The sequence below is a fragment of the Aulostomus chinensis genome, chromosome 18, assembly GCF_037954235.1.
Source record: "Aulostomus chinensis isolate RoL2024-O1b breed Wild chromosome 18, RoL_Achi_v1.0, whole genome shotgun sequence".
NCBI lineage: Eukaryota > Metazoa > Chordata > Actinopteri > Syngnathiformes > Aulostomidae > Aulostomus > Aulostomus chinensis.
Genome location: NC_141337.1, coordinates 4,355,667 through 4,371,732, shown reverse-complemented (window position 1 = coordinate 4,371,732; position 16,066 = coordinate 4,355,667). Strand labels below are relative to the sequence as shown.

Genomic DNA, 16,066 nt, shown 5'->3' with positions numbered 1-16,066 from the left:
ACAAACAGAGATGCGTGAACAGCCTGCGGAGAAAGTTGTTCGCTCCATGGAGAAGAAGATGATGGATCGGGGACAACGGTTTAGATAAAACGAGCGCAGTTTAGAGCACGTGAGATGTCCGTAGAAATATGTAGAGTGGGCGGGGCCAACAGGTCGGAAAAATTGAAAATAAATAATACAGAGGGGTGAGCAGATGGAGAGGGCAGGGACTATTTTGGTGCATGATGAGATTATCAGCATGTGGTTACAGTATGTTACAGCTGACATGTTATATATGTATGTACGTGTGTGTGTGTGTGTGTGTGTGTGTGTATAAATATAAATATATATATATATATATATATATACACTCTGACTCACTGAATGAACAGAGTCATGCACCGCTAACAGAATCTGATTGATTTAAACCGGCTACACATCTGACAAGTGCCTGACCTGTCTGGCCTCTCATCATTGAAGGACAACCAAAGCTAATTATTCGGGGGGAGCCAGGTGGAGACACATGCAGAAATATATGCATGCACTAAATGGCAATATGCTCTTCTTGCTGAGCTTGTTTGTATTTTTCTGCACCTTCATCCTCATGGTTCATGTGGAAAGTAGGTTATCATTGATGAGTGATTCATGCATGAAGGTGATTAGTCACTAATTCACTTAAAGAACGACTCTGGCATGCGTGCTAATTCTTGCCATCACCATCCAAGTGTGACGGCGCTGTATGATATACTTCATTAAAGTTAAGTCCAAGAAATCAAAACTTCCTTCTCTTGATACCGACCACTGACCAATCCGGTGGTATGTCCATTATTGTACACATTTCTTGATATAAATCATTTACAGGTATCGGCTATGATGAGATGTTCCACACTGTGACTTTATTGAACGTCTCTGTATTTGCGGCATCTGTATCGCTCCATCCTGGGAGAAGGATCCCTCCTCTTTTTTTTTCTTCTTCCACCTGTTCAAAGGGTTTTTTTTTGGTTACATCTTCCTCTCGAGAATCGAGTGTCTTAGGGCAGATTGGGAAGCTCTTGTTGCAAACTGATTTGGGATGTTGGGTTGTATAAACGTATAAATGTGGCTTTTGGTTTGACTTGAATAATCATTAATAAATGCTAAATCATGCAGGGCCATGGACACGGTATTAAAAAGCACCCTCGAACCTTTAAATCATCTGTCATAGCACTTTGTCAAAAATACATTGGGAATCCTTTTGTCATGAGCGAGACACGCAGCAGCCCTGACATCAGGTATCTGTCGTTTCTGACCATGAAAAAGTGAAAAAATTGTGATCGCCTGGAAGCCATGTTAGAGTTCACTCTCCACACATAGGCGCGACACTTTTTTTTTTTTTTAACTCCAGGCGTTTAACCTACATGAACAAGTAAATCTTGATATGTTATCTAGGTTTTGTAAAAATGAGTGAACTTATTTCTCTTTTGCAGTTGCGTATTTCGCGTCTGCATCATGGGATGGATCAGAGAGCCGGCGATAGTTTGGAGGCTCCACCTGTGAGCATGCAGTGCCTGTTTCCTGCTGTCAGTGACCAATAGTGTACCATTACACGGCTTGGCTCCGTCGCGGAGCAAGTTTCCCTGCGTCCAGTTCTAGCTGTTGCTGAGGCAACAAGCAGCACCATCATACTGTATATAGCATCTCCTCTTTCCTGAGGTTCTGGTAGAAACCAGCTCTGGGCTCACTGTCAACAGCACCCAGCCAAGTGAAGACTGTTTTCAGTCACGGTGTAATGTACGCGATGTGTCACGGTGGTGGGAGCTGGTTTGACTAATAAGGAGCTCTGAACATTAATCGCAGTGTCGGTTGTCAAAAATCAGCTGAATTGAAGCTGCATTGTTTTAAAAGTCCCCTTAAATCACTTTGCTTGTTGTGACTACACTCGGATGTTTGAGCTCCACAGTGCTGCCCTCAGATCCGTCTGCTGAAGGAGCCTGTAGTCAAGCGACGGTGTCATATTCAAACGCTTTGTCTCTACGAGTGGGACAATATATCCACACTGCAGTACTACAGCTTACGAGATGTTATCCATACACCGGCAACAGTATTGGATATTTTATTAAAAACAGCTGACATTAGAAGCAGATTTTCTCATCACCATTTGACTTTATTGCCAGTACGTGTGCGTTACAGAGGCAGTGTTCTTGTTTCATCTGGGATGGGAAAACGACAGCAAATAGATCATCCTGGCTCTTTGCCTTTTTAGGGTTACTTTGTTCAATTCAGTCACACAAATATCCTGAGGTGTCATCGTATATGTAGAAACAATCCCAGAGTAGCTGTGTTGCAACACTGCTTTTGTTATGTGCCGTACGGTCCAGTTTCCAGTGGCAAATTTTGTCTGGAAACACCCCTCTGCTGGTAGTGTGAAGCAAAAAGTGACACTGACACAACAACAGGCAGCAGGTATTTTAATAGTTTCATTTGACCTGTCATCAAACAAGCGTACTACAACTGTGGATGAAGGGGACTGACAGCATTATGGAGTATTTTCCATCGTACGCCATAACTTGTTAATGTGCTTATACGGTATGTTTAAACTTTCAACATCTTCCAACTGCAGGTGCATTGTTGAGGCTGTGCTGCTTTTGTTAAAGGATCAAAGTTGATATTGCCTGAAGATGTTTTTTTTTTTTTTTTTTAAATTATTATTATTCAAGATGCTGGAAACCAAATACCCACACATACAGTATTAGGTTTGTTAGCCTGCTCCTAAATCATTCGGAATTCTCCTTCACATCTGCCAACGATGTTCGCCATCAAAGTTCAGTAAGAAGACACTAGGAGGGGCTTTTTCAACGCAGCCCACTTTGGTGCCAGCTGTTGGTTGTTGGGACGTAGGAAGTAGGAGGCAGTAGCTGGGATGAGTGGTGTAATTTTGGAAGGAAATTCACTCTGACAATGTAAATGATGTGACTTCCCTGCCATCATCTCTCCGTATGGAGGCTGAATGGTGAATGTCCTCGCTTGCATTCTGTCTTTCATTTGTGTTTTATGTCTTGTTTAACCCTGTGTCTCTCTGTCCTGTGTCTCCTCTCTGCCAGTGACTATATAATCAAAGAGAAGACAGTCCTCTTGCAGAAAAAAGACAGCGAGGGTTTCGGTTTTGTGCTGAGAGGGGCCAAAGGTAAGGACAACATGAACATTTTGCTTTGAATTGACACTTTTTTGGATCCTCGTGCTGCCTCCGGCTTGGGAGCAGACCATTTCAAATAATTTGTAAATTGTAGAACATATAAAAATACTTAAAGAAGCTAACAGCTTGAATGGGTGATTGTTGTTTTGTTTTTTTTACATGATATGGTGTCTTCAGCTCAGACTCCTATTGAGGAGTTTACTCCCACCCCAGCCTTCCCTGCCCTGCAGTATCTGGAGTCAGTGGACGAGGGAGGAGTGGCGTGGAGAGCTGGTCTCAGGATGGGGGATTTCCTGATAGAGGTACTGCAGTACATTATTCCCGCTAGATTATGGGGTGACATCATCCCTAGGGTTCTTATTACTAATCTCCAACTGTAGTTTGTTTTATCTATGTGGTGGGGCTCAGTTTCCCCTTTGGGGATTGACTTTATTATTTTCTATTTTATTGATTTTCTGAATACACATGAAACTTCAAGCAGATTAGACAGCAAAGGTTTTACAAATGAACAAATACCCAACTTTACTGGCACAATCACGCCGTCTGACTGTAGGCTCAAAGCGGTCAAAGATGAAAGGGTGAATGGCAAAATGTATGTGTTTTGTGGCGTCACGTAACCCCTATGGCACTTCCCCTTTAACAACGGGCCCTCTGAGGGGAAAAAAGGGCGAGTCATGTGGTTGTGTATGAAACCAGTCAGGGATCACAGTCGGAGAGGAAGACCAGAGCCATGCGATTAAAGTGAGAACCCTGAGACCAGCATCAGAGATTCTTCAGTGAGGTTCCTGATGTCACCTACCCATGGCCCCTCAAACAGCGAGCTCTACACTCGTGTTTAAAAAAAATAAAACAAAATCCTTAAATGTCCACAAAGCAGCAGGTGACACCAATAATATTCATCCACTCCTTCCAAGTAAAAAGTTCTTGTGAAACTCCTCTCTGTCTCAGGTCAATGGTCAGAACGTGGTGAAGGTTGGTCACCGGCAGGTTGTCAACATGATCCGACAAGGTGGCAACAGCCTCATGGTCAAAGTTGTCATGGTAACCCGCAACCCTGACATGGAGGAGGGTTCCAGAAAGAAAAGTAAGCAGTTGCTGCATCCAGTCAGTAAATGTTTGTAGTAACTGTTGTGGCTTGCTCTTTAATAGCTGGAGTGCCTGTTTGTGTTTCTCCCCCTGCAGTCCCCCAACAGAGCAAGAGGCTGAGCACTCCGGCTATCGCCCTACGATCCAAATCCATGACTTCTGAGCTGGAGGAGATGGGTAAGAAAAGGGCTTAGATAAAGTTTTAGGGGTTGCAAAGAGGGGGATTACAAAGAATGAAGACTCAAACTGCTAGGCAGATGTAGACAAAGAAGTGAAGCCTTAAAGCTCAAGAGGACGAGACAAGAGTTACAGGGTAGAAATAGATTGAGGTGATGCGGAATGATTGAAACAGTGTGAAACCAGTGTGTTGGGGGTTGCTAAAATGCTGAAAGTGTGAAGGGGAGTGGAGCTAGGGCTATATTTAGGCATCAAGAAATCGCAGAGGTAGGAGGTTAAGTTACTCCGTGATAGACACGAGAGGAAGAAGAAGATTGGCTACCGCCGAGGATGACGGTCTCAATGCATTTCACTGTTCTTTCAGAGGTTCCACACTGTCACTTCCAGCACCCCCACTACAGGTAACCCCACCCAGAACAAGTGTCGCCATCCACCTTGTGACCCCCTCTCTCACTGCCCGCCTTTTTTTTACCTCTTACCTCCCTGCACCCCCCCCCCCCCCCCCACCCCACCCCACTGTTCCCTGGACCCGCCCACAGCTTCAAACCCCAGCACCTGGAGAGCAGGCTACCACACAAGCACACTCGCTGATTTACCAGAGGAATGGGCGTCACTTGAGTTTCCGGGTGGCACTAACATTATTGCAAGTTGTCTGCTCGCAGTGTATCAGATAGCAAGTTGCAAAATATGGCCTTCTTTTGTTAACATCTTTTGTGGAGACTGTCTTTCTTTCTTCTGAAGAAATCACACCCAGGATAAAATTGTTGAGATGAGTAATTTCCAAGAAGAAAAAAAACAACAACTTCTTCCAGGTCTGTTGCTATAGTAACAACATTATATGTGGCTATGCCGTCTCTATTTGAGGCAAAATAGTGGGAGGAGGAGTGCATGATGAGGGTCAACGCCCCCGTTTGCAGATCAGAAAGTTGGCCAGTATTTTGTTGGTGATTGGGTTGTGTCTTCCACACATGTATGGTATTTGCTGTCGCTGCTGTCTGGCTCTGAGCATGCCCAGTGAGCAGTTGATGATGTATGAAAGATGATGACATGTGGAGCTGCTGGAGAGGAATCTGCAGGGCTTTGTCAGCTGGTCTCAAATCTGGTCTTTCTCTTCTAAACAATGACTGACATTTGCTCCTCCCCTGCTGCTGTAAGTCAGGATCTGGCTAAATATCTGGAGTTTAGAAATCAGCCCTTTGCTCCATCCCTCTCCCATCTCCTCACCTGCCCTCTCTGTGGTGTGGCCTCACCTGACCAGCAAAAAGCATGAGCACCCAGTCTGCAACACAGGTAGTCTCCTTGACCCCAACCCATGTCCTTACTGCCACTCAGAATCCAGTGACAATATTCTTTATTTTATCTGTACCACTGTATTTATGCTGTGATACTGTATGTGTTACCTCTGTACATGCAGTATTACTCCACAAAGGTACAGCAGTCAGTGTCAATCGACCATGTTAATTTGAAAACCATTTGCATTTAGAGTTTGTTTCTCTTCTTCTAGCTCAAATACAGGAAAAAGCTCCATCCTCTTTGGAACAGGAAAGCATGGCTAGTTTGAAGAGCAGAAGTTCCCAATTTGTTTCATATTCTGGTTCCTGAAGGTGACCCTCAATAAATCATGGACCCCCATTTAAAGTGATTTTGCTCAGTGGGGAGGCTTGTGCCTTGAAATATTTCATGAGCATTTAATGAAAAATCTGATCCATCATCACTGAAGTTGCAAAAGATGCGAGCAAAAACTTAGGAATGAAAGGTCCAACTTCAGTGCAGTCACCTGAAAACAGTCAAGATTTTGCCTCGATTCTTGTCACAAAAACACCTGAAAACAAGCAAGAAGCTTGTAGGAATTAGCAAAATCACCATCAAAATATTTTAAACAAGAAAATTGTTTCATTAAGAATTTTAAAATTTGAAATGAGTGATCTGACGTTACTGATCCGCCTTAAGAAGCTGACACATAGCACGAGCTGAGTAAACCATTCAGAAAATTTGGATGGACATACTGTGTGCATCAGTTAGTTGAAAATTAGCAATAAGCTGTTTGAATTTAACAAATGATAGCAAAACATTAGAAAATTAGGAACAAAAAAAATATTGTCCATCATCAGTTAGGTTACCTTAAAAAAGAAATAGTTTAGTTAAATGAAAACTGTCCAGATGTTACTTGAAATTTATTTAAGAAAACACCTGAAAATTAGCATGAAGACAGAAGGAGTAAGCAAAAGAGAGCTCTTAGTTTAATATTGGCAGAAAATCGGGAACAAAAGGTTTTTAAAGAGCAAGAAAACTTTGTGTCTAGTTGTTAAAATTGTGTATCAGAAGATCAGTGATGGTGTGTCATGTTTATTTGATCTAAATGATCGTGAAAGGCTTCTTAATACCCCGGCATTCCCTTCTGACCCCAATTTGAGAGCCCCTGTTCTAGTTATCTGTCATCACAATCCTACATAGCAGTGAAGTGTTGGTTTGAAAATTCAGCAGAACTCAATGATTAACATCCGTTGGATTCGATATGAGGAGTATTGAAGATCCCAAGGTTTTGAGAGGAGGCAGCTTAATTTGCAGTCAGATACTTTATGACTTCCTCATGCTGTCCTTCTGGATCAAGGAGAGAGGGACACAATGTGTGATGAAGCCATGCCCGGCCCTGCCATATGCTTATTCTAATATATTGGAATTCATTTAGCTGTGACGCCTATTAAACTCTCTCACCTCTGTGATTGGTGCAGTGTCCTAGTTCACCTAGAAGTCATACTGCAAGATAACGAGGACATTAAAATTGAAAGTATCCTGCGGCGCGCTCAAGTCAACAAATTGTTGTTTCTCCAACATTCAGGTGTTATTTTAATTTATTCGGACGCAGGTGCTTGGATGTCTTATTTTTGAAAGGATGTGTGCGTTGTATTGGTCAGTGATGGATTAAATACAATAAACACAAGTTCAAACTGTCATGCTTGGATAGACAACTACACATTAAAATTTAATTACACTCAATAAACTCCAAATATAACAACTTGAGGATGGCAAACCACTTTATCCCTTTTCAGTCTGCACCCACAAACTCCCTCACACCAGTGGATGCAAAGGGTCACCTTTAATTCCTTTTCAGTGTTCCTTCTTTACTGGTGTTCACTGTGTTAACCACTAACTCTGTCTTGTCTTTGACTCTTTTGTCCTCATGTCACCGCTGCCGGGACCCTAACCGTTTTACAGTGGAGCGAGGTGGGAGTCGGCGTCAGACTTGTTCGTTTATGCATGTCTTTCCAAGTGCATCGTGGACTGTTTCACACGTTAGCATGCCTCAGTTGTCCGAAAGTGATACTTCACGCAAGTTTAGTCAGCCTTTCAAGCGCTCAAAAGAATATCTGTCTTGTGTCTAGCTCACGAAGATGTTTTCCCCCTCATACATCACCTCTTCGTTACTCCAGAATGCAGAAAAGGCCAGATACGTAAATTTACCTTAAAGCTAATGGCAACTGATGGCTAAACACAGCAAAAGTGTCAAAAATGTTCCATGTTTTCAGCTCAAATCAAAGTGTTTGTGAGTTACTTAGCAATCGGCCATTTAAAGAAAACATGAATTACTGAAGATGTTTGGATTTGAGATTTGTTCCACAAAGGTTCTGGACACTTATTATACATTAAAACTTTCCAACTAGATATACGCATGGCTGGCTCTTTCTGCATTCTGGAGTCACTATGAAGTAATTCAGCAAAGGGAGAAAAAAAAACAAACAACTTTTCTTTGCAGAAGGACCTCAAGACACCTATTTGTGAGTTCTTGAAAGGCAAAATACACTTTTTAGGAGAATTACTTTAAGTTTAGATGTGAAGTAGGCTTAGAGATGGAAAACTAGCGGGATGACTTAGTTTGTCAAACTCCAGGGAGTATGATTAGTATTCACGGTAACAACACTATCACTGCTGCCAAAACTTAAGTCTCCTTTTTGTCCTCCTTCCAGCTGCTACCCCTTGGAAAAAAAAATCAGGTATGCTCTGGTGCACTCTTGCTCACAGCATTTTATTCATGTGTGTCCAAGATGACAATGTAATTTTTTTTTTTCTCCCCAGAATTCGAGTCCTCCCAAGTTGCAGAGAAGAAGAGGACAGTCTATCAGATGGCTTTGAGTAAGGCAGATCATGTTCATCAGTGGATGTTTCATGAACCTCTTTCTCTCATCCACCCTCATCAAGTGTGTCCCTATCCACATGTTGTTTCCTTCATTTTGTTGCTGTCCATTTTTCTGTTTCATTGCTGTATGTCCCTTTCTCCCCCTCCCTCCCTTCCTCCTCCCCGTCTGTCTCTTTCTCTCCCTGTTTTCTCTCAGATAAATTAGATGAAATTCTTGCAGCAGCTCAGCAGACAATCAGCACCAATGAGGCGCCAGGGGCGAGGGGACAGGGGCCAAAACGAGACAGGGGGCGAAGTTTCTATGGCAATGAGGTGTGTGTTATAAAATATCCTACAGTATATTTACAGTACGTGCCTTGAGATATCGCTGTTGACTGAGTCTACTGTCTGGTTGAGAAAGATGTTTGCTGAGTATTAGTCGGAGTTTCAGTGCGAAAATATCAGGTAAAACTCACAGCAACTGTCTGAGTTTTGGATTTGGATTTAACAGTAATTTTGGGAAAGGAATACAGCGTTACATCCCCTAACTCAAATCCAAAGGATACCCTTGCCAGCCAACATCAGCTCGTAAAAGACAAACCCAAAAGATTAGTCAGATCTCTGTGGAGCTAACTACAATTCTAATGGCTCCAGTGGCCTCTCATGTTTCACTTAAAAACGGAGCCTTCGTTTACCCTGATGGCAATACACCAATGACAAAGACAATGCAATTAAAACTGCAGCTTCTAACAACCTTGACCTGAATGAGGTCATAGCCGGAGGAGCCAATCATCAGATTAAGATGAGGAGTATTTTGATTTTAGGCACGTTATTGAAGTGCATTGTAGGCACGTTTATACCTTAATCTGACTATGATTAGGTTTACCAGAGTTTTCACAGCGTTTTCGCAACATGTACAGCAGTCAAACTGCTTTACCATGGACAGTCCAATTTCTAGTGAGTTTTACAAACTGCAGTGTTTAGCATTATTAGCAAGAAAACACTCTAAATGTACCACGGTTGAAACATGAAAGAAATGGTCTCAGTTCAAATTCTGGCAGAGACTCTGATGTAGAATGAAGGTGGGTGTCTTCAGTCATTTGTCACATTTTGAAAAAGGTCGATCGTGGGACTGGGGAGGCACGGTGGTGCAGTGGTCAGCACTGTGGCCACGCAGCAAGAAGGCTCTGGATTTGAGCCCCAGCTGGAGTACCGGGTCTTTCTGTGTGAGTCTCCATGTTTTCCCTGTGCCTTAGCGGGTTCTCTCCGGTACTCCGGCTTCCTCCCACAGTCCAAAGACATCAAGAGGGGACAAGGTTAATCCAGACTCTGTAGGCCCTGCGATGGACACCCGCCTCTCACCCGAAGGCAGCTGGGATAGCCCCCCCCCCCCCCTACCTTTAACAGGATAAGCAGTAGAAAACAGATGTATGGATGGATGTGACTGTTGGTGTCCATATAAAGTTAGCCACTGAAAGGTTAAATAAAACTTACATGCACAGTGAATAAGCTTGTTCAAAATGTTTCATCCTTTTTATTTAATTGCCTGAGAATGCATCAGGTGATCATTTTTTGTGGACTCTCATACAGGACTGATCCTCATGACTTCCCCCGTATTGTAACTCACTGTTTCACAAGCTCATCCCTCGGTGTCATTACAGCCAAACTACGGGGATCAGTCTGGGATGGGGATGGTGTCATCTGGGTTTGGCCTCAACTACGACCGTGGCCAGTACACCTCAGGTCACGGCCCACCGCATGGTATGCTGCGGCAGAAATCCATCGGTGAGGCTGTCTGTTTTTTGCGTCTGCCCCTCCGTCCGCCTGTCTGTCTGTCCTCTCGACCAGTAGAAGTCTACAATGTGCTGATTTGTTTGTCTGCAGCCAAAAATGTCTTGTCTGTGGCCAGATAATGTCCTAAAGCTGATTGTGTGCTGTATAGTCCCCTGTGTAACTTACTCTACCTGTGCTAAGAATTAAAGCTGGTTTGTCTTATAATCACCCTACTGATATTTGTTATATACACTTATCTCTTTGTTTATGTGAATTACTTATTTTCTGGCATGTTGCTTCATAAAGCTCTACAAATTTCCCTTCAATTGTGATCTCTGGTGGCCCAAACAAATGCGGTTGTTGGATTCTGTCCAGTTGATATTGTTTGTGTAATATACAGTATATATATATATATATATATATATATATATATATATATATATATATATATATATATATATATATATATATATATATATATATATATATATATATATATGATATTACACTAACCAACTTACATGCCAACACACATAAGGAATGAGGACAGACTCACTGGCTGGTAGATGGGCAAGCAGATTTAGACAGAACCCTCATAGATAACCCTCAATACTCCTTTACGTCCATTTCCTCTGCTCTCTTATTACTTCCTCTCTCTCTCTCTATGTTCCATCTGTAAATTCATCCCAATTTGTTTCTTCTTTACTTGTAACTGCTGTGCTGCAGGCGTGCCTGAGGAGGAGAAGCAGTTCCTGCATCCTCCAACCATGAAGTTTGCCCGCAGTCTATCAGTGCCTGGCCCAGATGACATCCCCCCTCCACCCACCACAGCCCCACCAGACCCTCCATTCTCCTCTGCTCCCCCACTCGGTTGGCGAGCTAAGTCGTCTCAGCAGCCCTCTGTCTCGATGTCCCAGTCCACATCCACCTCTGCGCACTACCAGCCCTACTCCCAGTCAGTACACTTCACCCATGGGAGTAGGGAGAGGGCAGGTGGTCCCAGCATCAGCTCCAGTGGTGGAGCAGTGGACCACGCAACCTCATATTCTCACGCCACTGCCCATTCTGCTCAAAACAGGACTGCTTCGCGGAAGGTTGCCTATACTGGGGAGCCTGTTGGAGCTGGCATTGGGGCTGGTGGAGGGGCCAAAGCAGCAGGTCTTAGGAGAGGCTACAGCACTGCTGTCCCCCCATCCAGCATTGCAACTGTAATGCCACAGCAACAACAGACTACCCAGAGTCAACCCCAGCGAGCAGACCGTAGTGCAGCTGGAGCTGGCGGTCCCAAGGGAGGGGCTCGGAGAGGTAAAGGTCCTCTGGTGAAACAATCAAAGGTAGAGGACCTGCGCATGGGCCAGGGTACGCTGGGGGGCAAAGGCTCAGTAGAGAAAAGCTCTATTCCTATCCCCACCATTATCGTCAAAGCCCCTTCAACCAGCAGCAGTGGACGCAGCAGCCAAGGCAGCAGCGTGGAGGCTGATGCACCATCTGGAGAGGCAGACGAAGCGAAGACACCCCATGGTCCTCCCCCCTCCTCTCCTGCTCCACAACCGCCTGCCCCACCTTCCATCCCAGCGCCTCCGCCTCCATCCTTGCCTTCTATGCGAGCCCAGGACAGTCTGGACTTTACCAGCCAGTTTGGGGCTGCCATTGTTGGCGCAGCTCGCAGAGACAGGGAACGCTTTCATGAAGCCCGCAGAAAGAGTGCCTCTTTGTTCATGTCTGCTGAGGAGGACATGGGTCTTGCGGGGGTGAGTGATGGATTAGGGGGGATATCAAGGACTCAGGTGTCACAGCAACAGCTTAGCACACAGGCTGACAGCTCATCAACAAGGCTGCGCCCGTCAAAGTCTATTGATGAGGGCATGTTCTCTGGGGACACCTTTATCCATCACACCCGCAGCATGCCTCCAGCCTTCGGCTTACCTGAGTACTCCTCACCTGCCTTGGACTATCAGCCCAAGTCTGTGCCTACTGACCTGTATACAGCAGCAGGCAGGCAGCCGGCCCCCACCACCACCTTCATTCACCCTCTAACAGGAAAGGCACTTGACCCCACATCGCCACTAGGCCTTGCCCTGGCGGCCAGAGAGCGTGCTCTGAGGGATGACAGCAGGTTAAGGAGGGGAACAGAGCACCACTTCAGCCGCCAGATGTCTAGTGTGGTGTTTCCTTCATCTACTGTCACCTCTCAGCCAGTGTCGTCTTCTGCCCAGTCCTCCAGCTCCTACCTGGTCACCTCCTCTTCTCTGGCTGCTACCACACCTACTGTTGGCCGCCCACCCTCCCCAAGAATCCTCAGAGGAGTTGGGAGTGTGTGGGGTGAGGAAGGCGGTGGAGGTGAGAGGGAGCGGGAAGGAGGAGGCTCTCGTGAGGGACTTAGAGTTCGCTTCTCAGAGGACAAAACAGTCCTGACGCACCACTACCAGTCTCAGCCATATCAACAAACCTACAAGGAGAGGGAACGGGAAAGGTCAAGGGAACGAGAGAGGGAGCAGTCCAGGGAAAGAGAGCGGGACAAAGAGCGAGAGGGTTACATGAGGAGGGCAGAGCAGGCTGCTGCTAACGCTGCAGCGCTTGATAGCTCAGCTCAGCAGGTCTCCCAATCCCAGCAACCTCGGAGGCCTTCGTTTCTGAGGATGGAAAGTCAAGCCGATGACTATATCTTGTCCCTCACCCCTTCATCTGCTCCACCTACCAGTACACAACAGACAGTGAACACTACTGGAAATACAGGGAGTAGCCTGATGGTTCTTCCTCCCCCTGCCCCCTCAGTTGATGCAGATGATGAGTTTGTCTACGCAGACCCCCTCCCACCTCCATTAGAATTTGCTAACAGCTTTGACAGAGGAATCGGAGGAATGTCAGTGTACTCACAACATGGGATGCATCCCAACAGCCTGACCTCTCGCCAACAGCAGGTCCCACCTCCTCCACCTCCTCCTCCCCCCCCACCACCTCCACCTCCTCCACCTACCCAAATGAGCGGATTTCCTGCTCATACACCCTTGGCTTCACCGCAGGCGGGGGACTCAACTGCCTCTAGCCTCACATCTTATGACAGTGAGGTAGCAAACTTGACTCAGTCCGCTCCCTCCCCCTCCCAGACATCACCAAACCCACCTCCTCCCCCTTCACCCTCAACCTTGCAGCCCACCTCCATAGCTGGACCTCCACCTCCCCCATCAGTTTCACCACCACCTCCTCCTGGCTCCTACCACAGACCCTTGTCAGTGTCGCACCCACACCACCTTTACAATAGCACTCACACTCCGGGGCGCTCCTCACCCACTCCTCCTCCGCATACTGTTGCCCCTCCCCCAGCGTACCGCGGCCCCCTAGCACCCTCCTCCTCTGCTGCCACCTCTGCTCCACTTCGGGGCACTGCCTCCCACGCCATGACCACTAGCTGTGCTGCTACAACCACCGCTGCTGCCACCACAACAAGCACCTCCACTCAGCTCTACCATGAGCGAACACATACTGCATATACAACCTCCTCCACCGCCATCACGAGCAGTCGCAGGATAGGGGAGCACCACCGTCTTCCTCCTACTGCCAAGAAAGGAGAGTCCCAGGAGACGGTGGTGGACTCTGGAATTGAAGAACTGGATAGCCGAAGCAGCAGCGACCACCACCTGGACAGTATCCTGGCCAATGTCCGGGGAGACAGGCTGGACCGAGGGGAAAGGGGAGGAGGTGGGGTTGGAGGACGAATAGTAGGGGGAGGTGGAACAGGTGAATCAGAAAGGGGTGGGGATTTTCTGGAGTCTTATATGAGTTACTTAGACGGGCAAACGTTTGAGATGCAGAATGCCACAGCAGCAGCCTCCACCTACCCAAAAACCAGCAGGTTCAGAGAGGGAGGTCGCACTGGTGACCTACACCGACAGACCAGCACCGCTCCTGCATCCTTCCACTCCCATAGACGAAGGGATGAGCAGGAAGAGGAGGAGGTTGAGGAAGGTGTTGCAGATGATGAAAGTGGCCATGATGGGTACGGGGTGAGGGACATGCAGAATTTGGGACGTCCCTCATCGCCGTATTTTGATCGCCCACGTACTCCTGAGATGAAGCCTCTTTGGGGCGAGGGACACATTAGTGGTGACGCAGGAGGCCAGTTCGGGACACTTTTAGAGGGGAAGAAGATTTACCCTCCTGCATCCAGTATGAAGCCCAGCATCATAAATGAGTTGAGCAGCAAACTGCAGCAAAGGACCAAGGACAGCTGGAGCAGCCAGAGACCTCTGAGCCGACACAGGTACACATCAGTTACTTTCACTTAATGTCTCTCATTTTTCACAACATGAAGTACATTTTTGTTATCATGGATGCATTGCATTGCAATTTTATCCATGTTTCACATGTATTATTGTGTTTTTTACCCCTCATATTTGATGTTCAATCCCTCTGTGAAAAGGTTGTTTTGTCTGGTTATGTCTCATGTATTGTGTTGTATCAATACTGTGTAAACTTCTTTTATTTCTCTGGCTTTTTCCACGTGTTTCTCTCAAAAGAAGACACAGGTAATAGAGCCACATCCACATGCTTTAATTTTCTCACAAGACAGACTGAAAATTGTAAGCAAGGGGTGGAAACCATGTACAACTTGCAGCATTCCGAAAGCTCCCCTTTTAGAAATAGTTGGACTAACATTTCCCCTCATGTTGGTGTGTGCATGGTCTTCATCTCATAATTTTCAGTGTTCGATCTTGTTTTTCTTCTATTACAACTTCACTTTCTCTTTTTACAGATTCTCAGAAGACTCAGCTTCAGCTCTGAGCCCCCCATCAGCTCGCTCGCAGTCGCCATCGCCAATCTCGTTATCACAGCCATCGCTGTCACCTTCCCCGACTCCTGCCTCCCAGTACCCTAACTGGGGACGGTCCCCATCTCCGCAGCCTCCAGCTGCTACTCAGCCTCCACGGTCACATTCCCCACTGTCCCCAACATCTTATTCCCCTTACCCCACCTCCCCCAAACACAGACCTGTCTATCGGACCAAAGCCCTGGAATTCCAGTTCATCCCAAGTCGTGAGTCCCGCAAAGCAGAATCTCACATTCTTCAGCGTAGGCGAGCCCCCAGCCCTCTCATCTCCCCATCAGAGCGGCCCAAGCTGGGCCCACCACGCCCATCGTCACTTCCGCTTCTCCCCACTACACCTCTATACAGCGCCATCTATGACCTCAGAGGTTCAATCACTCCACCATCACCTGGGAACCCTCTTGGAGATCCCTACTTCTCACCCTCTCCACCACTGTTTGCACCTTCTGGTGCCCCTCCTCCTCCTAACTCCACCTTAGTTGTTTCTCGATCCCTTTCTCCAACTCACTTTCTGTCTGGAACATCTTCTCCGCCCCTGCATCCTCTCCCTCCACCTCCTTGTTTGAGTTACCCCCATCTACCGCCCCCTTCTCCGACTAAACCCTTTGCCTCCAAGCCGCTGCCCTACTGGACCAAGTATGATGTTGCAGACTGGCTAGGTTACCTGAATTTGGGTGAGCACAGAGAGCGTTTCCTGGACAACGAGATTGATGGCACTCACCTTCCCTCACTTACCAAGGATGACTATCTGGATTTGGGCGTAACTCGTGTTGGCCACCGCATGAATATAGAAAGGGCCTTGAGGACCGTAATGGACAGGTATGACTGCAGCTTTGCATCTGTGTTTGTTTCATTTGTGGGTTTAATTTTGGTCCATTTGTCGGTGTTTTTGTTCCAAGGCAGTTTGACACAGTTTTAAAAATGGCCAGGTGTCTAGCAC

General features: G+C 46.4%; 1 protein-coding gene across 1 annotated transcript in view; it reads left to right on the top strand.

The window, feature by feature from the left end:
• The window catches only part of shank1 (SH3 and multiple ankyrin repeat domains 1), a 57,732-nt gene that overhangs the window by 39,442 nt on the left and 2,224 nt on the right, over window positions 1-16,066 (top strand). The window contains exons 15-25 of the mRNA XM_086183867.1: window positions 3,060-3,142; window positions 3,329-3,453; window positions 4,100-4,235; window positions 4,334-4,414; window positions 7,631-7,639; window positions 8,380-8,406; window positions 8,489-8,545; window positions 8,746-8,861; window positions 10,190-10,313; window positions 11,028-14,562; window positions 15,055-15,945. Coding sequence (XP_086039993.1) covers window positions 3,060-3,142; window positions 3,329-3,453; window positions 4,100-4,235; window positions 4,334-4,414; window positions 7,631-7,639; window positions 8,380-8,406; window positions 8,489-8,545; window positions 8,746-8,861; window positions 10,190-10,313; window positions 11,028-14,562; window positions 15,055-15,945 — 5,184 coding nt within the window. The remainder of the gene's footprint in view (window positions 1-3,059; window positions 3,143-3,328; window positions 3,454-4,099; window positions 4,236-4,333; window positions 4,415-7,630; window positions 7,640-8,379; window positions 8,407-8,488; window positions 8,546-8,745; window positions 8,862-10,189; window positions 10,314-11,027; window positions 14,563-15,054; window positions 15,946-16,066) is intronic.